The sequence below is a fragment of the Lolium perenne genome, chromosome 2 (genome assembly GCF_019359855.2).
Source record: "Lolium perenne isolate Kyuss_39 chromosome 2, Kyuss_2.0, whole genome shotgun sequence".
NCBI lineage: Eukaryota > Viridiplantae > Streptophyta > Magnoliopsida > Poales > Poaceae > Lolium > Lolium perenne.
In genome coordinates, this window is record NC_067245.2 from 242,717,151 (window position 1) to 242,739,610 (window position 22,460).

Here is a 22,460-nt window from a genome sequence, read left to right on the forward strand (position 1 = left end):
GGCTGCCGCGTCCGGCGGCAAAACCCAGCGATGCAGGAATCCGTAGGGACCCGCCGCCGCAGAACGCGGACGGCACGTCGGGCCCACTTGCCAGCGTCAGACGGCTCCTTCCCATACCGCGGCACAGGTCGGAGACGGGATCGACGCGCACCGTCCGATATGCCAGATCAGCAGATCGGACGGCCTGGGGACGCCTCTCCATTAGGCTCTCCGCGCACTAAGCCACCAACATGCGCTGCGTCGTGAAGCCAGCCGGAACCACCGTCACACGGCCGCAGCGACGCCGCTCCGTAAGACCCCGCCTCCGTTTCTTCTCTCCCACCCTCCTCCTTGGCCTGGCCAAACCCGTCCTGAAATTCCAAGCGCACGCAGGACGCGGCGGGGTTCCTCCAAGCGAAGCACGCGCAGGGAGGCCGTCAAGCAGCAGCACCCGCCACCTCCGCCGGTCCGCCCTCCAAGCGAGCAGCGTCGACGCCATCTCCGCCGAGGTGAGAGACATCTCGCATCCCCTTCCTGCCTCCTCCGCTCTCTGCCCTCCAGTCTGCGCGTGGGCTGATCAGCTAGCGATCTCTGGGGTGTTCGCTCTACTTTGGCCACTCGCCGTCGCGCGCGCGGCGCGTTGCAGGGCGGCGTCTCTGGATTAGATGAGAGCGCGGCGTGTGTTGCGGTGGATTTCTAGCCCTTACTGCCGTGTCGATTAAACAGTTTTCTTCGTGCGTTCTGCCATTTCGTGCTGGTTTTCTCCGACAGCAGCGATTGATCGAGGAGTATTCCCACGAGGCCCCATCGATGATCTGCTGCTGCTGCTTCTGCTTCCTGATGTTTCTGTAGTTCCGCGCTTGCTTATTTCTGAGAAGAGCACACCCCACGCATCTGCTTTTAGCTCTGATCGATTTTGCACGGGACTACCTCATCGCGTTTGCTGTGGTTTTCGAGCGACGCCGACGCGACCTGCTCCTGCTTTGTTGGGGCATCGAGTTTAACCACTGAACTGGAATTCGCTTTAATTACTCGCTTATTACGGTTTGCTTTCAAGGGGCAATTAGTCACTTGCTGGATGGAGTCCATCGCCATCGAACGTCTGCATCATCTGTTCGCTAGTACTAGCTCAGACTTATAGAAGGCAATGCACATACTCGATTATGGTTTTGGTTTGCTTCCAAGAGCCAGTTAGTCAATAACTCGATGGCGTGGATACCATTCAACACCTGCATGCATGGTCTGTTCGCCAGTAGCTGCTGCTCATGCACATATCTGCTGGAACCTGACTTCTTTTCGTTTGCTTTCAAGCGGCACTAGTTAGTTGGCGTTGATCTTTTGTCCCGACTCCCGACAATGGAGACTATGAAATGTGTTCCCTTGCTCTGTCGAACTTGCTCACACCAGGGAAATGATTCAGAATTGTGGCGTTACTTATTACTGCTACTGTTTCTTTGCTTCCCTGCTCTGTTATTAACATAGACTTTTAGGTATTCACCAAAGAGCATATTTACCGGATCCAAAGTTAGAAACTGACAATGTTAGGAGTTAGCATATTTACCGGTGACAACAGACTAAATATTCTTAAGGAATGTTGGATATTATTTGTAGTTACTGATTGAACTACGTGATCTGACAATGCATTTAGTTTCTACTCAGTAATGTTATCTAAAAGCACACTTAGCCACTTAGTTTGGTGCAGCTAATATCTGAAACAAAACGTTGGCGTTTGTCTGAATTGGCTTATGTTTGGTTACCTTATCTGCATGATCTGTTTGACAGCATCTATGCTGTACTCCTCCCTTGTAGTGTGATTTTAGAAGGTGAGTGCTTCACTGACTCTTAAGATGTATTACTCTCACCCTCTGCCTATTCCCGAAACAAATGTTCGTCTGAGGATGAAACCTGTTCGTTAGTAACTGCTCTTGACTTATAGGAGGCAATGCACATATTTGCTAGAACCTGTATAATTTCGCTTGCTTTCGGACGTTTTGACCCAACAATGGAGACTGAGATTTGTCCCCTTGCTCTGTCGAACTTGCTGTCACCATGGAAATGATTTAAAATTATGGTGTTACTTATTAGTAATACTGTTTGTTTGCTTCCCTCTTGAGACTTTCAGGTATTCACCAAAAGGATCGAAAGTTAGAAACTGACAATGTTAGGAGTTTGCACATTTACACTACGTATTCTTAAGGGTGTTTAATATTATTTGTTCGTTGATGATTGAACTAGGTGATCTGACAAGGCACCTGGTTTCTACTTATTAATATTTTGAGTCTAAGAGCAGACATATATAGCTGCTTAGTTTGGCGTGGCTAATACCTGAAATAAGAGTGGCGTTTTCCTGAATTAACTTATGTTTAGTTATATTATCTGCATGATCTGTTTGGCAGTATCTATGCTGTAGTCCCCCCTTGTAGTGTGGTTTTAGAAGTTGAGTGCTTCATTCTTAAGATGATATATCATTCATCGTGGATTACACTGACCCTCTGCCCATTCCTGAAATAAATGTTCGTCCAAGGATGGAAGCAACTTAATACTGATTGTTCCTAGTAAATAGTTACCCCTACTCTATATAGTCTTAATTCCAAAAAAAATCTAAATGTTGGAAGGTAGAGTATGTTATCTCCCCTAGGTGGTTCAGACAAATAAGAACATTCAGGGTTAGGCCATTTAGGGTCCAAAAGCTAAGTGACTTGGACAGTTTTGGGCTTCATGTGCCAATTTAGGCCATAGCCCATATACCAATGGGGAAATGATGCATGTTTGGGTTATGACAATATGTTATCAGTTTCAGTGTCAATATACAGAAACTTTTCCCTGCTATGATCTGATATATAGGTGCACATATTACATGGTTTTGTCAAGCTTTTGCTTTAGAATTTTTGCCAATCCTTTGATGTTGTTGCCGCAAAAAACCCCATACGTAACAGTTAGACTTTGCGGGACACTGATGAGAGGAGTGTAACTTTGTTGCATTTACCAGCAAAAATACTCTGTTGTCTTTGTTTATATACTAGGAAGTTTTGGCGCGGCGGCACGCCGCGCCCGTAAAGTTATATCTTTTGTTATATGAGTTTTGTGGTAGTATTGTTCAACTGTGTTATTCGGTGTGGCACGCCATGCAACATTCCTATGCTACCGTTGAAAGTATGATATGCTAAATAAACTACCTGGTGTGAGGCAACTCAACGAACAACATAGTCCAACTGATACTGATCTTTGGAGGGTTTGAGAGATCATCGATCAGAGAACTCATAAGGTCTAATAGACAACAATGGAGAGCCATGTATAACAATGGCGACTTCTCTGATTTTATACACGAAAACATTCAGTTATAGGTATACCACAACTACAGAATTTCTCCAGTTGACAATAGGAAAAATTAACATACAGAGTTCTTCAAAAGGTTTGTCCAATTTTCTTAAAGAGGCAATAGATTCAATCAAGAGCCTAAATTCCGGTGGCCCATAGTTATGAAGGTCGTTTCCCTGGAACAATGATATGAGAATTAATATGAATAATGTTATGTGAACTGTTAAAATATATAGGAACATGGAAAAATATATATACCCGACTATTAAATAACTAATAATACACAGTAACCTATCATCCAAGAGACTACGGATATATATGCACACATATGACAGTTTGTGACTCATATCGGAATTATCAAAATCTGGCACCGCTGGAGTGGACGATATGAGCAGTGATCTCCATGAGAATTTGCTGAAATGTCCAACCATGCTTCTAGTTTTCCATTCATTCGTCTAAAATTGTGTTTGTGGTCGTGTCAGCCTATGTCACTATGTGCATGTTTTATGCAAAAAAAAGTTCACCAAATTACTACAAAGCAAATGGAACAATGTTGAAAATGTAACCAAGGAAGTGATTAGTAAAGTGCAATACGATTCTTCACAATTAATACTATTTTTCCTCAATAATAGAGATATTGGTCATGGACATCACTCACCACTAAAGTCTAGTAATAGATTTCATAGTGTACTTAGGCGTATCTTGCAACAATGTCCTTTTATATTAGCCTTAAAAATGGATATGATTCTTCACTGTAGAATGCTTACTGTAGACACTTACGGAAAAATTAGGGGCGCCATCCGCAAATATTGGCACATCCCAGATTAAAAGGACCTAGCTAATTAAATCAGGACAGGATTGTGTCTAGTGCTTTTGAACTGCTTAAGCGAGGAAACAGGAAGAAAAATGATGTTTCTGTGATGGCATGCCTGGCATATCAGGAACGACTATATTTGGTGAAGGTGACTACCGTATTGAGGACTCTACCTTATTCTTGATCAACTACTTGGATGCAATGTCAAAGAAACGACAAAGGCAGAGCTCAGTGGGTGACAAAAGAAAGAGCCGAACACTGCTCACCATCCGGCACAGTGGACCAACAGGTATGGAAAGCTCTAGCTGAACCCTGGTTCAAGCTTAATACTGATGTCAGCTATATTGAGGATTCCTTCCTAGGTTCTTGGTGTGCAGTCTTAAGAGACGACTGTGGACAGGTTGTGATATCAGCCTGGAGCACAATGGATTGATGCAGCGGCAATGAATGTGCTGAAGCTATTGCAAGCTTTGAGGATCTGAAGATCGTTGCTATGCAAATTTATAAACTAATCAAGATGGAGTCTGACTCTCGGGGACTGGTTACCAAACTGAAATCTCCTAGGAAGTCTACATCAATGATCAATGGAACAGGATGGGACAAAAACAATTGGCGACTCAATCTCTACCTGGCACGAAGTTTCAAAAGGTAAAAAATTTCAGCTAGCAGTGTGGCTCATGGCAATTAGAAAGGTAAACATTCTTCTAATGGAGGGATCGAATAATTATATGGTGATGTCGTTGTACACTTTCGCACTCATGTATACTCTGAGCTATTGTAACACACAGAGGTTTCATAGCTGCAACACTAAATTTATTCACTCAAAGCATGGCTGAACTTAAGGATTACCTGCTCGGTTCTATCCAAATAGTAAAGATTATAATAAGATTACCACCGATAGTGCGGCCATGTGCAGAGAGTAAGCCATTCGCAGAACCATTAGCAGGCTGACACACACTGTAGGCTATGGCTTCTCCATTCTTAATAATACAATTAGATGTAGAATGAAATTGGTTTAAGAGCACACCTGTCTATTATAATGTTGATGGCGCAAGAACCTTGCAATTTGGCGAGCTGAATAATACACTAAAGATGATTCCGGTTTGACCACTCCAAACACTATGCAATCACCTAATAATATAGCAAAAAAAAATGTACACCTTGGTATGAGATGACATTATAAACAGATTTATAATCATCTAATATATCCAGAGATTGAAAGAACCATCTTACATACAACTGTCTCTTTTGAGTATCCACCATATAACCATGGCGTAAAGATTGCATGCTTAATGAAATAGGCCCACTCGACCAATAAAACAATGCAGCGACGGGCTACTTTTCCACAATCTGAACCTGAAACATCAAAATCATAGAACAATTAATTCCTAGATAGAGAGCTAGCAATATATGCAACAGAACATGTAATCAACGACACCTTATAGCAGTTAGAACGCTTTTGATTAGCTCGAAATGTGCTCATCGTAAATGCACCTCAATATAAACCTGCACAAAATGCCTTCTTGCGCGCTGAGAGACATTGCGAGCTAATCTGGCCCACCAGCCAGAGGAAGAGAGCATAAAGATGTTGCCTGCAGCAGGCACCTTCAGGTATACGCACTCGACCTACCAAACAATGCAGCGACAGGCTCCATTTGAATCTGGAACCTGAAAACTCACAAAATCATACACCATGCAATTCCTAAATAGAGAGCTGGAAGTCAATAAACAAAAAAAGTGAAGAAAAGATCTGCAACCAAACTTTATTCTTCATGAAGTTCCCATGTAAAGAACACAACTACTTAGCATGGTGCAGGATTAATACATGCAATCCACTATAAAGCTAGATTACAATAAGTTGGAGAAGTAGATTTAATATACCTTGCCATGAATTCTCATGCGAAAAACAGATATTGAACTGGCGTAGTTCCAAGTTCAGACATATCCATCATGCATGGGTGCAATCAAATTTAAAAGAGACTATATTGTTTTCTCACTAATTGGATTCTGACAGAAAAATTAACCGCTGAACTGAGGTTGCTCTATACTCATAGTCATAGCCTGTCATGGTTAACTGCAAAAATTCAATATGGATGTAAAGGTGCATGACGCTGAATATAGAAAACACGTTTAATTGTTCACGAAGTTGGATTGCAATGAAAGAAGAAAATAGATTATGTATATTTTGCCACAAGCTGCATTTTCACGGGAAAAATAGCCACTGAACTGGGGGTAACTCCACACCTCCTGGCGGCCATGGTGATAAAAGTGAATAATAGGAGGCAGCATTGGAGAGGTACCAAATAATTGAAGAGGGTAACCCATCTTACCATACGTAGAGCCAGCTCATAAGTGAATTAAAGAGCGGTCATCGCTCATCACAGTTTTGTTTGAGCGTCCTAGGTCAGCCTTGTCCTTGAGGCCATGCCTTTCTGCTCGCATGCTTCCCATATGCACACACAAACAAAATGAATGGAGAATCCGTGGTAGGAACCGAAGAAGGGAGAGAGAGATAGCGGACTCACCACGAGCACCGGCCCCGTCGAATTCTCCCATAACCGCTCTGACTCAGAAAGAAGAGGGGGGCGCCGAACTCGTCCTCCGAGCCGCCATCCGCCGGGCAGCGGAGGGCTCCGAACTCCACCGTGCGGCCACCAGCGTCGGGAGGGGGAGAAGCGGATGCCGCCGCTTGTGAAGGAGAAGAGGGCCCCGATTGGGACGCGCCACGGCGGCTGGGGGCGAGGAGGGCGCCGAGTCCCCAAGATTATGATGCACTCCGACCCAGCAGCATGCGTGACCTCCTCCATGGCGAGCCCCAACCCAACCCTATAAGATCCAGATGCTGGAAAGAAGGATTGAAATCAGACATCTAACCCACCAGACCAAACCAAAACTGAACCTCGGTCGTCTGATTTATACCTTCATGAGGGCGATGATGTACACATGAGGAGTCGTTATGGGCGAGCCAGAGAACGTGCGAGCAGTGGATTCGCGGGATGCGGCCGCTTGTAGGTGGCGGCGCTGGGCGAGACAGGTGATGTGGCAGTGGAGGCGGCGGGCAAGGAGACGGTCGTGTGGTGGTGAGGTACACCACCGGAGAGGAGGGGGAGGAAGGCTTCCTGCATTGTAGTACAGGGCTACGCGCCACGGCGGCCATGAAAGGAGAGGACGGCGCCGACCCCGGGTAGGATGTGGGCGGCGGTGATTGGGAGGAGGCTGCGAATGAAAACGATGGAGGCGTGGAGCTTTTGGATTGCTGTAGATGGTAGGGATATCCACCGCTTTGACCATCCCATGATGAAAAGAGGAGAGAAACCGGATGACCGGAAATTATTAACAGGAAAAAATCTAGGTAGCAGGAAGAAACCGGAAGGTGACCGGTACAGCTCCGGTTAATACGGATTTTGCATGGAAAAAAATATGACATCCAAATCTGATCTACAGTTACCGATTGCTCATCTACAGTGCAAAAGTACAACGTGTCTGAGTGGGATTGGAAGAAAACGGGACATCAACAGTAGCTAAATGACTGAGGTTTGAGCAAACCCCTGTAGAATTGATATAGGTAATAATATATTCTAGTATTAGTTACCGAACTTTGTCCTTTAACCCTTAAGGTGAATCTTCCCATTTTATATGTGTCTTAAATATTTTTTTGCACAATATACTTGCACAATACACTTGAAACTAAAGTGGAAAAAGGTGCATCTTATGGTATATCCAGAATCTGATATATCTAATGCGGCCCTGCCATATACTAATTTAAGGGACTCGGTATGATCAAAAGTTGGAACCTGACACTGTTAGCAGTTAGGGCATCTATTGGTGATAGATTTTGAGGATATTGAATTCTGATGAGTTTCTTTTATATGACGCCATGGACTGCAGATAGTGTATGTCTGATATATTATTTGTTCGTTGCTGATTCAATGATTCACGATACATGCTGCTACTAATGCTGTGGGCTCCGTGCTATTTTGCTAGGTACTATGACTAAGAAGGGTAACCAGGCATGTATGTTGGCCCAGACCCGGCAGTACTCTCGCCGATCTGATACCAAACACAGCCCCTGTACGTCGAGTACTTTCCGACGTACACGATGAAGCGATCTGCAGCGAGACCAATGCAAACAAACTAGCTACCCAAACGATTAGAGCAGTCGAGCTAGCGCTACTTCACGTTAGCTAACAAGCAACCATAGAAACCATCTGGATCGCACAAGGCTCATCTCAAGCCTGCTTGATTGTATTGATTCTCACGGTGGTATACAACGTAGAGATTACACGCATATATACTAGGATTTAGCTAAACCGACCCGGTACTAGCTAGGACTCCTAACCGGACACAGACTGCGTATTCTACTTGTATACGGATCTGCAGCACATGTTGCCGTATTGGCAACGGAGTGATTACCGTTTCCAACAATCACCCCCTAAGCACGACATGTGCTTTACCTCGAGCTGGGTCCCAAATGCGCCAACTGTTTCCTGCGAGCGTCTTCCTCGACATTGCTTTTGCCGCTCCTCGTGGAACCCATGCCACCGACTTTACTTTCGCCGGCTTCCCCCTGGCTTGACGCTGACCGTCTTTCTTGTCCGCATCTTCCGTCTTCACCGGTCCCTCGATGAACAAACACTGTCTTTTGTGCTTCATCTTCTCCAGATTATTTACCGTCCAAAGTTCCTTCTCCGGATAGTAGTCTAACACGCGTCGCATGTGTGCTCGTGTCGGTCGTAGTCGGCTCGTCTTCAGTGCAGTCGAAGATAGCACGACATACTCTTCTGCGCCCGACGTTGCACTTGTTTCTTCACTTGAGGACCCTTCATTTGCTGGCTGAGGATCCGCGTTGCTCCCTCGCAACTCGTCTATGTGATCTTGCCGAAGTACATTCTCTTCGAGATTCACAGGAACATGCACAACTAGCTCCTTGCCTGATGGATGCGATTCCGTCCAGTTCTTTTGGCCTTGCATCCACGTACATGCTAGCTCGTGCATAGCTAGACCCATTAGCTCTAGACACACATAACGTGTATGCCTTCTTACTGGAATATCTGCTTCCAGCTGAACTAGTGCAGCCTGAACTGGTCTACCTCCACCCAATTCAGCTGAACCATTATTGCTCTCTTCTGACCCGGTTAGAGCAGCACAAAAGCTACTCCCTTCCGGCCTACTTGCTGGGCTGCACGCCCCTGGCTCCAATTGCCTTTTGCTTGCTGGCAATTCTGGATAACCCGGTTCTGTAGGGCTGCTACTTTTTTTCCCGTCTTCAGGGCTGGGTGCCCCTATTCCTTTTCTTGGCCCAAGCTCTTCACGTGAAGCACCTCCTAGGCTTTGGCTTTTTACTGGCCACACAGCACATGTGATGGATCGCTTCCTTTTTTTTCGAAATGGGGTAATTTCCCGGCTTCTGCATCATGATGATGCACACAGCCTTTTATTAAAGAAAACAAATCCAAAATACTTTGTTTACAACTCACTCGACATCCAGCATCATGGATTGATACAAAAATTAACCATCGAAAAAGTAACAAGATATGGCTACGGCTCAAACTATCCTTCTAGTATGCCGCCAACCAGCCTGGCACAAGATATCCTGAGCGACCATCAGGAGTCGTGTGCATCCAGAAACCATAGCATCCCGCTGTCCCTCCGGAGAAAGCAGAGCCCAAAGCTGGACCCAATGGGAAACCATATGAATAACCTGCAAGAAATGAAAAGAGGGTTTTTTGTGATGGATCGCTTCCTTGCTGAGCTTTCTTCTTGCCATTGGTCAGCTGAGCTGCCTGACGGGGCACGTCCAGCTGGGTTCACACACGCAGCTCCTTCCGGCCGAGATGCCATGCTGCTGTCGCTTCTTGGCCGATCACTAGAGTTGATGCTCTCTACGCGGCTCCCTGGATAGCCCTCGACTCCGTCGCGAGAAGCAGTTGCACACGTACCGGTGCGCCAGGTCGCGACGACCGCATCTGGAGTCACTGCGTGCGTATCACCAGCACCATCGCTAGTACTCGTGTTCACATCTTCACGAGTTTTCGTTCCTTGATCATCCGCATGTAAATCACTGTAAACAACAGTAAACATCTCGTCTGGTTCCATGGAGTCCCAAATCCATGATAGGTCTTCCTCGAAGACTACGTCGCATGTGACAATCACCTTGTTCGTCCAGGGATTACACGAACGATATGCTTTCGAGCCTTCTTCATAGCCAGTCATGATCATTGGAGTACTCCGATCCGCCAATTTCCTTTTATGGCTGGACACCGTCTTGACATGCGCCACACACCCGAAGGTGCGAAGATGATCAACCGAGGGCTTTCGTCCGTACCATGCTTCGTACGGAGTCCCACCAACCATACTCCTAGTTGGCGCCCTGTTCAGCAAATAGACAGCCGTGTTGACTGCCTCACCCCAGAACTTTCCTGGCAAGCCTTTGCTCTCAATCATGCTCCGTGCCATGGTCACCACCTTATGCTTCAATTCACCACCCGATCTATGCGTAGGGACTTCTTCGCCCTCGCCTTGACCTCTCTAGCTTCCTTGATCTTCTCGAATGCTTGTATAGCTTGATCCTTACTTTTTAGCAACACAATCCACATGTATTGGCTGTGATCATCTACCACAAGCATGAAGTACTCATTGCCGGACGGGGTTGCGGGTGAAATTGGACCGCATATATCGCCATGAACGAGCTCCAAAGCTTCACTTGCCTGATCTGTGGTCTCACGTGGATACGGGGCACTCCGTTGCTTCTCGACGACACCTTCGTCGCATAGCTTATCCACGTGATCCACACACGGTAGACCGTGATCCATCACAATCTCCTTAGCCGGTGATGGAGGAGGTAGCTCCTCCTCGCCCTTCTGCTCGCATACTTCGAGCATCAGCATCATCGGTCCATCATCTCCTTCCTGGGCGATGAGAGCCCTTTCCTTCGGCTTTGGTGGTTTCCGGCAATCAACCTTGAAGTGACCGAGCTCGCCGCAGTTATGGCATCTTACTTTCTTGATGTCAAACCTCCTCCTCGGTGGAGCGTCGTCCTCGTCCTCCCCTGCGATGTACTTTTTCGCTGGGCGAGAAACTTCTTCATCACTTCTTCTGCTAGATGCCTTATCGCCCTTCTTCTCTTTGGCGACCACCGCCTGCCACTGGGCACGGGTAAGCATAACGTGCTCTTCCACTTTTGCTTTGCCGCCGTAGGTGATCTTCATCCTCTCATCATGCACCTTGAACCGTCCAACTAGATCATCCATCGTGAGAGTCTTGAGATCAACGCACTGCTCGATCGCCGAAACAACGGGCAAGTAACGCGGCAGCGCCGCGCGTAGGAAACGCCTTACGATCGAGATCTCCTCGAGCTTCTCGTCGAGCGCGCGAATCCCATTGACCAATGTTGCGACCCTCGAAGCGAAGGCGTCCAGCGTCTCATCTTCTCCCATCTTCAGATTCTCGTACTTCTTCTGCAAGGTTTGTAGGGCCGCCTCGCGGACGCGCTTGTGACCAAGATTTAGCGTCTTGATTGTCTCCCACGCCTCCTTTGCAGATGTCTTCGAGATTAGGTGCTGCTTCACGTCCATCGGCATCACCGAGCAGATGGTAGTGAGTGCCTGTCGGTCCTTGCGGTACTTCGACGCGCTCTTCTTGAACTCGTCGCCGCCTGGATCGACAGCTTCCCAGATTTCGTTGGACTCAAGCGCCCACATCATCGTGGTCGCCCAGACCGTGTAGTTGTCGCGGATGTACTGCGGGTACTGCATCGACACCGGCGCCGCGACGCCGGAATACTCGCCCACTTCCTTCGTCATGACCTCCCGTTACTAGGAGATCCTCCACGTGGCTCTGATACCAATTGTTGGCCCAGACCCAGTAGTACTCTCGCCGATCTGATACCAAACACAGCCCCTGTACGTCGAGTACTTTCCGACGTACATGACGAAGCGATCTGCAGCGAGACAACACACGTATCCGCCTAATCCGCTGACCTGCACACGTACAATGCAAACAAGCTAGCTACCCAAACGATTAGAGCAGTCGAGCTAGCGCTACTTCACGTTAGCTAACAAGCAACCATAGAAAACATCTGGATCGCACAAGGCTCATCTCGAGCCTGCTTGATTGTATTGATTCTCACGGTGGTATACAACGTAGAGATTACACGCATATATACTAGGATTTAGCTAAACCGACCCGGTACTAACTAGGACTCCTAATCGGACACAGACTGCGTATTCTACTTGTATGCGGATCTGCAGCACATGTTGCCGTATTGGCAACGGAGTGATTACCGTTTCTAACAATGTAAAGAGGCATGGCGCCTTCAGAAGGACTGGCTGCACGGCCGCCTGCCTAACCAGCAAGCGGATGCCGTCGCTCAAGAGGCCTCTCTGCGCTGGCGCTGGCGCCGCCTGCTCCGGCGCCGCACGCGGTGCAGCCACAGGTCAACAATGCGCCCGCACCTGCTGCCCCAGCGCCGCACGCCAACAATGCCCCGGCTCTGCAGCCGCAGGCTGATGCCAACAACGCGCCGGCGGTCCTCCAGCCTCAGGCCAACCACGTGCCTGAGTCCGGCTGGACCAGGGTGGCCCGTCGCATGTGTACAATTCTGTAGGAGGGCCGAGGGCTACTCCGCTTCCGTCGAAACATACTTTACATCAGCACTAAGTCCATCATGTAGTATCGCCGGCCACTGTCCTGCAAGACACCTTCAAAGTTTACTACGGAGTAGTACTCATCGTATGCAGGTATTGTTGTAGTATTATGCAATCCCGTAAGGACCAGAAAGTACCGTGGACGTAAACAATGACATGGGCGATGTCTGAGTTTTTGCTGAATCAACGAAACCTGTGCTTTTTTGCTGTAGTATATGTATATGCACAATGCCCAGTATGTGGTTGGGGTGCTGAAATGCTCGTGGCCCTTTCATGAAACAGCAGGAAGATGCATATTCTCTTGCATACTTCGATCTTGGAGGAAGAAATCGTGAATCAGGATGACCTGTAATTAGCATGACAGCTGATGTTTCACAATCTGTACTGTTGGCAACGCAGATAAGAACATGGTCAAAACCTAATACTACCTCGTCTTAGCGCTCCTGGGAGTTTGAAGGTGGTCATGCACAAAATGTGAGTTTGAGTACTATGAATAGACCGGTGGCCTTTTGGTAAAAAAAAAAAAAAAACAGTTTGGTTCAGGAACCTGAGAGGTTCCTAAAATGAGAAGTTATTGGTAGCAGTATGCTCACCTTCAGCAACAGTTGATATTGCGGTACTAGTATCCATGGATGGTTTACCTCAAAAGTTAAGTAATGTAAAAGGCTGGTTTATCAACTTGAGCATGCTACAACAAAGAACTGATCTGAACGCTCCCTAGACCCTGGATCTAATAAGGAGTCGTTCACCTTCACTGTGGTCATGTTGTTGGGATTTGGGAATGGGCCAAAGGCCAATATATTTACATGTGATACTATGCAGGAAATCTATATACAATGGAACGTATTCGCCTGTGAGACTTGGAAAAAAAAACTGCAAACTTCTTTTAGATATTTACATGAATAACTAAGGAACTCCAACCAGGTAAAAAAAACTAAGGAACTCCAAAGCCTACTCTGACTAGGGTATACCTCTTGGGTAGTATATCGTCTGAAAGGAAACTACAAAGTCTTCTCTAATAATGTTTCCTTTCTTTGAGAAAACGTAAGCTTGCACCTCGGCGCCCTGATAGAAAGAATGGAGTTACAATTATATACGCACAATGCTAGGCCAAATAACCGAGCACTCAACAAAGTCAAAACTAACAGCAGCTAGCTAGATAGATCAGACATCACCAAAAAAAAAAATTCGAAATGGGGATCAGCCCCTGTCTCTGCATCGAATAGATGCATACGACCTTTATTTCCTTATTAAAAAGTACCCAAGTCACAGACATCGCTAAACTAGTAGAAAAAACATTATCCGCACCAAATTGCAAAGGTAGTCGTAGGAAGTTAACCAGAATACAATGATCTTTCATAGGTATACAATTGCCAAAGCTACTGCGATCAGAAGAAACAAGTAAAACACATGTCTCATCCCACACAATCTCAATGTCCCGACTACTATGGAGGAAAGGCCCGTGTCTTCGGACAAATAGAATTCGCGAACACTTGCAGAACTATTGCAGAACCCATCCTGGTTATTTTTTATCATAATCCTTTCCAAGCTTTTCTTTCTCCACAGATCTCTTAAGAACTCACTATTACCGTACAGGTGACTCCTAACTGTGTATGTCATATTTTTTCTGTGCCCGTCCAGATAAAACAATCCGGCTTCAAAGCGGCGCTCTCTGTACTTTCGGAGCGCATTGTCGATCGTGGAGGACAGTCTTCGAATGGTTCCGGTATTGTCAGTCCACCATGAATAGACACGGTGCATGATATTCATATATGAAACCTTCCACCTTCCGGTACGAAGCTGTATTTCGTGACGTAGTGCTGTTGATTTAAGTACAAGTGCAGGTTTATCCAATGTCCTCGTGCCAAACTCGTCACGAACACATAGTCTGAACATCTTTCTCGGTTTGATAACCTTGGTTTTCCTGAGAAATATAGATCCAACCTTCTGGTTGAAAATAAAAAAAAAATGTCTTCGTCGAATTCTTCCGTTGGCATTTGAACCTGGGTATATAACAAGAACATCCTAAGTTAACACCCATAATTTCTCCCAAAAAAAGTACATCGCATGGTGTTATGGCTCATGGGATATGCTCCCTATTTTTTGAAATGCATCTTAGAGACATTTTGAAATGTCAAATAATTGAAACAAAACATTCGCACATACATCTTTAGTGCTACACGTTCACAAAGTCGTTTCATGAAAATCGACTTGTCGTGTGTAAAAAAGACAAAATTCGGTGCTAAAAAGTAAGACTTTTCACAAGAGAAATTTTCTATTTTTCACATGGACCATAAAAAATATCGTTTTTCGCGAAACTTGATGAACACGCATATATTGTGGAGACGTACATATATTGTGGAGACGTACATGTATAAATTTTGTCAATTTTTTGATACTTCGAAATATGTTTTCTGGTAGAGGGAGCATATGCACCGAGAGCCGAATTGAACTTTCGATACATCCTATATAGTATAACATGCTATTATAATGAATATACTCATATTTCTTGCGAGAAGTCCATGGGTCTTTGGAAAATCACAAACAATACTACAATGAATTCTAAATTTAATATAATTATAAATAGACCCTTGGAGCCGCCGCCGCCCTCGTCTGGCCCTGGAGCCGAACAAAGCTTGTCGTGTAACTTACTATAGTAGATATACGGAAAGTTATTATGCTAAAACCCAGTCGTCAATGATGAAAGCCTTAGAATGGAACAAACAGACCTAGAAACACTGGAAAACCGACCAGGTCTTAGTAGATCCGCTAGACACATAACTCCATGCGCAATACGCTGATACTAAGCGCACCGCTGGAGAGGGGATATAGCAGAGACTACCTAATTGTGACTTTAGCATGTCACCACCACTTCACCATTTCGAAAAGGACTCAGAAATTTGTTAAAAAGATCAACAAAAATCCTCCTTATGTGCAATGGGATGCCAGATAAGGGACAGACCGCAGGCGCCGCAGGCGAGGGGATAGAAACGCTAAACCGTTGCACCGTCTCTCCTCTCCTCTCCTCTAGCAAGAGTGCCCAATATACTCATACATTAATTGTAATAACATCTTTTATTATAGGACCGAGAGAGCACATGAGTATATATGCAAGTCCAAATAAGGGTACAGAGAAAAGACATCGATCCGGCTTTGAAAATAGATTGAAGCACAAATAAACAACCCTCTTAGGTTCGTACTTACCTGCCGCTGCCATCGGAAGCAGTCTTCGTCTCCATATGCAAGAGCCGGCTAATAGATGCAGACCCGATTAAGCCCTTTTCTGATAACACGTATTGCGCGTACTGCGATTCTGATCGTCAAGTAATATGGAGTACTATATAATAAGGCGTATAATAAATACTATATAAAGATGACGACGGCCTGAGTAGCGACAGATTAGAACTCTTGCGACCGGACGCAAACTCTGATCGCAAGGAGGACTGGGGGTCAGGCAACTTCATGGAACTCCAAACAACGTACGGGTTCTACCAAGATCATAAATCGGCATGGCAGAGCCAAGACTATTACGTATTTACGTGCCTGTGCGGAATTCGAGAATACGCCGGACGCTCTGCACCGTTCGTGTCTGGTTCGGGATGGGATGTTGCTACGTGCTGCTGAGTGCTGACTTGACCCCAGGCCCGTTTATTTTCAACTCGCGCGTAACATATAGAAGCGTCTTTTCGAGTTTACACGATCCAGGGACGCACTAAGATAGATAGAAAGACACACCCTTGGACATGTACAGTCGTAAGGAATTAGTCTACTTTATCTAGAGAAGATAATATAAGTCGTACAAGGCATTACTTTTTATTGTCATCCTCAATAAATTAGAATTAATTAAATTTTAGAAAAAAAATTAGGTTGTCAAGAAAAGATAAATGGTACAATAAAAAATATTTTTCTCTTATTTTATAAAAGACCATCTCTTAATTAAAGAAAAAAGGCATCTCTCTCTTCAATCTCTCTTAGCGAAGGCCCTGGGCCTTCGTTTGTCACATCAAGCCAAGAGGTCTGATGGACCAAAAAACTCGATTCTCGTCGATTATTCTCCAGGTTCGGTCGCGTGAGGCGCCGATTGCTAGGTTTTCGACAGAAAAAAGTTTCGAGGGAGCTCCTCTGGTGCCGACGACTTCTGCTATGGCCGGATGGGGAGGAGGACGAAGGGGAACGGATGGGCGAGGGCGAGGCGACGCCACGGGCGGGCGTGGCATCAACGCCCGCCGTGGAGCGCAATTAGGCGTAGGCGCGGACAGCGGCAATGCTATGCCGTAGTTCACGTCTTTTGTTCAAGGCAGTCCAAGCGGGACGACTGCACGATGCCGGGGCCTTTCTTCAACCCTGAGTTCCCGGCAGCGGCACGGTTCCAGCCATGGATGCCAGGCTTTCACAAATTGCACTAAGACTAAATTCATGATCAAACTTTATAATGATTAAAAAAAATCATGATCAAACTTTAGCATTTGATGACTTGAGAAATAGCCTCCACTTGAGTACCTTTAATAGCTATGCCTTACACTGAAAATTACCAAAAAATACTCCCTCCGTTCAGAAATATAAGACGTTCTGGGATTTTTCCGACCAGGTGAAAACGCTACGAAAAGACATTCCTACCCCTGTCTAACATCGTTCCCGGTCCGAGCTTCGTCTTCATGGATCTCGATTCAGATCGCAGCGTCCTCGTCCTCCGCGGCTCCGCCCCCAACATCCCAGCGATCACCTCCGCCACCTGCAGGATCCATCCACGATCGTCTTCATGGATCTCGATCCAGATCCCAGCGTCCTCGTCCTCAGCCCCCAACGCCCCAGCCATCACCTCCGCCACCTGCAGGATCCATCCGCGCGTGAGCCTCAAGCCAGTTGAACTGAATTCATCCGACGAGCGCGCCTCAAACCAGCAGAACTGAATCGATCCAAGCGAGCGTCAAGCCAGCTGAATCCAATCCGTCTGCGCGTCGCCGCCGGAATCCATCGGAAAACCTCACGGAGGCCGGCCGTAGGCCCCCAGCAGAAGCGCCATGCCGGCCGCCAGCAAGTAGCTCGTCGGCGTCCACGCATGCTCAGCACCCACCGAGCAGAGTACCATACCGCCGGGAACGCCCAGGACCATAGCTAGCACCTCCACGCTCGGGGCACCTCCAGGCTTCTCGCTGGCCGCTCCGGCACAGCTCGCCGGCAACATCGTCTTCTCGCCAGCAGCACTGTCTCATCTCCTTGGCAACGTCGCCTTCTCGTCTCAGCTCTGTCTCAGCTCGCTGGCAGTTCCGCCTGTTCGAAATGTTGTTGAGCCACCTGAACCCGTCGCGCCACAAGAAAAATGGTGCTTCCAGATCTTGATTTTAGTCAACCTGAAGAACAAGAAGAGGAAGTCAATAATCCACCTACACTGCCTCCAAATCTTAATACTCCTTTTGCTTGCTTAGTTTGTGATGCAGTATTGTTAAAAACAGTGTAATGAATATCTGCACATTTCATGTTTGTAAGTAAATTATGCACTGAATATTGACAACAGTTCAAGAATAAGGGAGGAACACGGTTGTTAGCAAACCAACCTGTCAAGTGCTTCGACAGTTCGACCTTCTTGAAGTCAGATCCAAGGAGGGCATGATTAGCATGCTTTGGCAGAGCATCCTGTTGCTCTTTTATCTCCATTAGTCAAATCTTCACAGCCTTATATCATAAACAACCTGTGTGTAACAGATACACCAAAGTTAGCAATTGACAGTAGCAATCCACAATACCTCTCATCCTCCACAAAGGCCAATTGTCCACAGATTTTTTTATTGTCCACATTACTAAGCCATAAAAGCAAGGAGGAAAATAATATGATGTTGTATGTACTAAATCTCACAGATGTTGATGATCAAACAATCAGACATCTCTAGCTAGGTGCTATATCAAAGATAACAAATATTCTAGTCCATGTGACCGTGATGTCAAGCTAGGCAACAATTTCTGATGATCTTTTTCCCTACAAAAATTCAAATTTGGAGTTACTTGATCCATACAGAAAACACATGTACCTGGGTGGCTTCATGTCAATGCACACTTCATGAATTTTTGCTGTCATTACAGCTTGGACAAGTCAAGAAAAAGAATAGCAAAAATTCTAAATTTCCACTATCATTCTTGAAGGGCTTGTCCCGTCAGCACCACCTCTCTGCACAACAGCTCTATAATAGCACCTCTCTGAAGCTGCAAATACAGACAAAGACATCATTTTATTGTTCAGTAATAAAGTTTCAGTGTTGCATAAAATAACTCATGCACAAGTTCAGAATAAATTTTCAGAGTTCTACACATATCTTTGACCGAGGACTCCTGCATATACATATCTCCTTTTCAGAGAAAGAAAAGGGGAGTATGTGAGAAGTAAAAGAAATACTCCAGCAAAGGAGTACTTGAGCAACTGTAATTGAGCAAGCACTAGAAGCAACTGTTCTACACATTCAATTCCTATTTCCAGCAAGACTAGCTAGTTTATGCACCATTATCAACTTGTAGTTTGTGGCAGGGAATATGTACATAAAATGATTACTAATTTCGAAATGGGGAGTTCTGTATGAACAGATCCTGTTAACGATACATACAACAAGTATAACTGCAGAAGTGAGGATATAACAGTGTAGTATAATCTGGGTGCTTACATATGCTAAAATATCTGTTCATTCAAGTGAAAAAAGGACATTTGAATTTAACAAGAGCTCATCATTAACAACAACTCTGAATTTAACAAGCGCAACAATTTTGCTCTTGTTAACAACAACACAATATCCGTTTTGACAGAAAATACTTCTATTACTGTCACAAAAATATGGAGTCTCCAATCACTAGGAGTACAGTAAAAATCATTTACATGCAGTCAAACTCTACTTATCATTTCTGAATTTCCCACTGCTACAGATTTAGGAGTAAAATCTCTGCTGCTAAGCAATTCCCATCAATGCAGAGTTTTCTCAATCATAGGTCAAACCAGCCACACCTGAACTGGCATTTGGTCCTCCTGCTCTACTTGTTCAGTCATCTCACCAAGGTAGTATGGCACCTACAGAAACCGAACAATCATAGGTCCAAGCTCTGGGTGTCCATGAGCAGGCTCTCAATCCCAATCAGCGCTTGCTCTGCAGGCAAAATGTTTGAAAAATCAGGAGGACAAGACTAATCCAAGACACAGACATTGTTCTTGGTTCGACTGATGAAACATCAGCATAGCCATCAATTCGGAGTAAGCAAAACATAGAGATAGAGGGCGACACTGACCTTCGCTGTGGACGCCCTTGGAGGATAGGAGGGTGCCGGCAGGGCAGGACAACCGAGAGCAACACCATCGCTGACATCAGGAGGGAGGCGGGGGCGCCTCCATTTCCTAGAGCGTGGCGGAGGAGCGGCGGACGAGGAGGGTGGCGCCGCAGCCGACGACCATGGCGAGGGAGGTTGTCAGCAGCGCGAGTAGCCTGCGGTAGTCCCCCTCGCCCTCGGTAGGTGGGGCGCGGCCTGTCAGCAGCGCCGCCAGTTGGTCCAGCACCGAAGCGGTGGAGTCCATGGCGGGGCGAAGAAGAGCACGACCCGCTGGCCGCCGTCTCGGAAGTCGCCTCCGGGAGCTCGTCCTTAACGTTGAATCGACAGATCGAGCCCCGACGCAGCAGATCCGGCCGCCGGAGGAGGAAAGAATCCCATTTTGCTCTGTGCGCAGACGACGCGACAAATTTATTGGTGAGCGCAGACGATGCAAGCGAGGGAGAGGACGCCTTCATGTGGCGTGCTAGGGAGAGGGTGCTGCCGCGAGGGAGGAAGAGGGCGCCTCGGCAAGGGAGGGAAGAGGGCGCATCGTCACTGTCGCAAGGGAGAGAGAGTGGGTGGAGAGGGTCGAGTCTGTGCGGGGAAGAAGGGCAAAAACGGAAACTCGGAAAATTCAGCAGCCTGGAAAAAAATGAACGTGATTTCCCCAACATCTTATAATTCTCCACGGAGGGAGTATATGTTAATAACTAACTTGCACCATCTCAACTCAAGAACAGGGAATGATCCAACTTCAGCAAAATACATTCTAATATTGGAGGATGAACAGGGGACGAAAGAGTAGTTTATCTCGATGCCATTACAGACCAATCGAACACCGATATAACATAAAACATGCCACTATCTCCTTCTCCTCTTCAGCCTCCCCTGTTCAGCAGTCGCCGCAACCTCCCGCTTGGCGTCTTTGGCATCATCGCTGCCGGGCGCCGAGTAGAGAGGCAGGGCGACGGACTCGGGTGCCTTGAGGTGCAGCGCCCGCACGTTCTTCCACTTCCTCGGCACGCACGCGGCGGCCGCCTCCACCGCGGCCACCACGTTCTCCACCGCGTCGGCCTGCGCCATGGCCGCATGCCCCACCCGCACGGCGCGACACGTGCCGGCCTCCACGCGCAGCTCAACGGAGCACGCCGCCTCCCTCGCGGACGTCGCCCACGCCGGGTCGGCGAGGTCGACGGGCACGATCCTGCCCTTGCCCTTGCCGCTATTGGGGATCTTGAGGCGGCGGTCGACGAGGACCAGGCCGCGGCGCATGACCGCGGGGAGGGAGCGGAGCGCGGAGGAGGGGAGCACCTCGATGTCGTCGGGCAGGTCGTCGGGGAGGCGGTCGGCGACGAGGAAGATGGAGGGGAACGGAGAGAGCGGGAGGCGGAGGTGGTGCTCGAACCGGCGGACGGGGGGGCTCTTGAGGGTGACGAGGAGGTAGATGGGTTCCGGCGCCGGCGAGGGGTGGTGCTTGAGCCACCGGAGGAGCGCCTCCACCGCGCGGACCACGGCCTCGCGGCCGAGCCGAGGCTTTGGCGCGGCGGCGGCCGTGGCGGGGGTGGAAGACATTGCTGGCGGCGGCGGGAGATTGGGACTTTGGGATGGTTCAGGCTAGGGTTTTGTATACTTTGCTCATGGGTTCCGGTTCGGTTAGACCTGCAGTGGGTGTGGTCGGGCTGGTCGAGTCGGACCAGGGACCACGAACGGTGGTCCTCGCCTTGTGCAACGGAAATATAGTTGGCCACCCGGGCCGATTTTAGCGTGCCGGTCCAGAGGCCCGCTTTCTTAGCCCATCATACCTGTAAACGGCCCGTGCTCGCCCGCTGAGCAGAAAACGGCTTAAAAGGTCCGTTTATTTCTTTGATTATTACTGATTTTCCAAAAATTGACCCAAAAGGCCGGAAAGCATGCCGGCTGGCGGGCACACGTGTCATGTCGGGTCATCTTGTTTACCATGTGGCCCAAAAGGCAGTGGCGGAGCCAGGACTGAAAGAAGACCCGAGCCAAAAGCTAAACGCAAATTACTCCAAACAAAATCATGAAATGGCACTGCTTTCTGGTACAATTGCAAAAACAAAAGCAAACATATAATTTCAACTGGATTTTTATTGATCCATCAAAGTACATAAAAATCACAAAGGAATTAGAAAACGTAATACAAGGAAAAAAGATGGTCGATTTCTTAAAACTCCATTTATTGATTCAATTGAGATATTGAGATGAATATAGCTCAGAATGGGAACCACAGCTGAGTTAGAGAAACAAAGGTGTATCTCAGAGGCGCGCGCACCAGCACTGTTGCCGACCGGCGGTCACGTTCGTGCTTGCATGGAGGACGGCAGGAGGTGGCTATACATGCAGACCAAAAGCGGCAGCAAAAGCAGCCAAGAAACATAGCGGGGGGGGGGGGGGGGTCGGCA

At 47.2% G+C, this 22,460-nt stretch overlaps 1 protein-coding gene and 2 long non-coding RNA genes across 9 annotated transcripts; all 3 read right to left on the minus strand.

Moving 5' to 3' along the window:
• Positions 1 to 3,270: 3,270 nt before the first annotated feature.
• Positions 3,271 to 7,387, minus strand: LOC127335430 (uncharacterized). Of its 7 annotated transcripts, none has more exons than XR_007872781.2 (7): positions 7,031 to 7,386; positions 6,637 to 6,953; positions 6,442 to 6,554; positions 5,550 to 6,358; positions 5,345 to 5,467; positions 5,139 to 5,242; positions 3,271 to 3,473 (listed from the first exon to the last, which is right to left on the minus strand). It is a non-coding gene; the product is annotated as an uncharacterized lncRNA (long non-coding RNA). The 7 variants fall into 7 exon arrangements; XR_007872782.2 differs by having other exon boundaries at positions 5,550 to 6,185; positions 7,031 to 7,385; XR_007872785.2 differs by having other exon boundaries at positions 5,550 to 5,779; positions 6,442 to 6,543; positions 7,031 to 7,382.
• A 9,914-nt stretch (positions 7,388 to 17,301) lies between these two features.
• LOC127335433 (uncharacterized) lies at positions 17,302 to 18,959 on the minus strand. Its single transcript, XR_007872786.2, has 3 exons — positions 18,783 to 18,959; positions 18,312 to 18,446; positions 17,302 to 18,107 (listed from the first exon to the last, which is right to left on the minus strand). It is a non-coding gene; the product is annotated as an uncharacterized lncRNA (long non-coding RNA).
• A 1,779-nt stretch (positions 18,960 to 20,738) lies between these two features.
• LOC127335431 (uncharacterized) lies at positions 20,739 to 21,686 on the minus strand. The gene has a single exon (XM_051362085.2). The coding sequence runs from the start codon at positions 21,607 to 21,609 to the stop codon at positions 20,899 to 20,901; it is 711 nt and encodes a 236-aa protein (XP_051218045.1). The 5' UTR covers positions 21,610 to 21,686; the 3' UTR covers positions 20,739 to 20,898.
• Between the last annotated feature and the right edge of the window lie 774 nt (positions 21,687 to 22,460).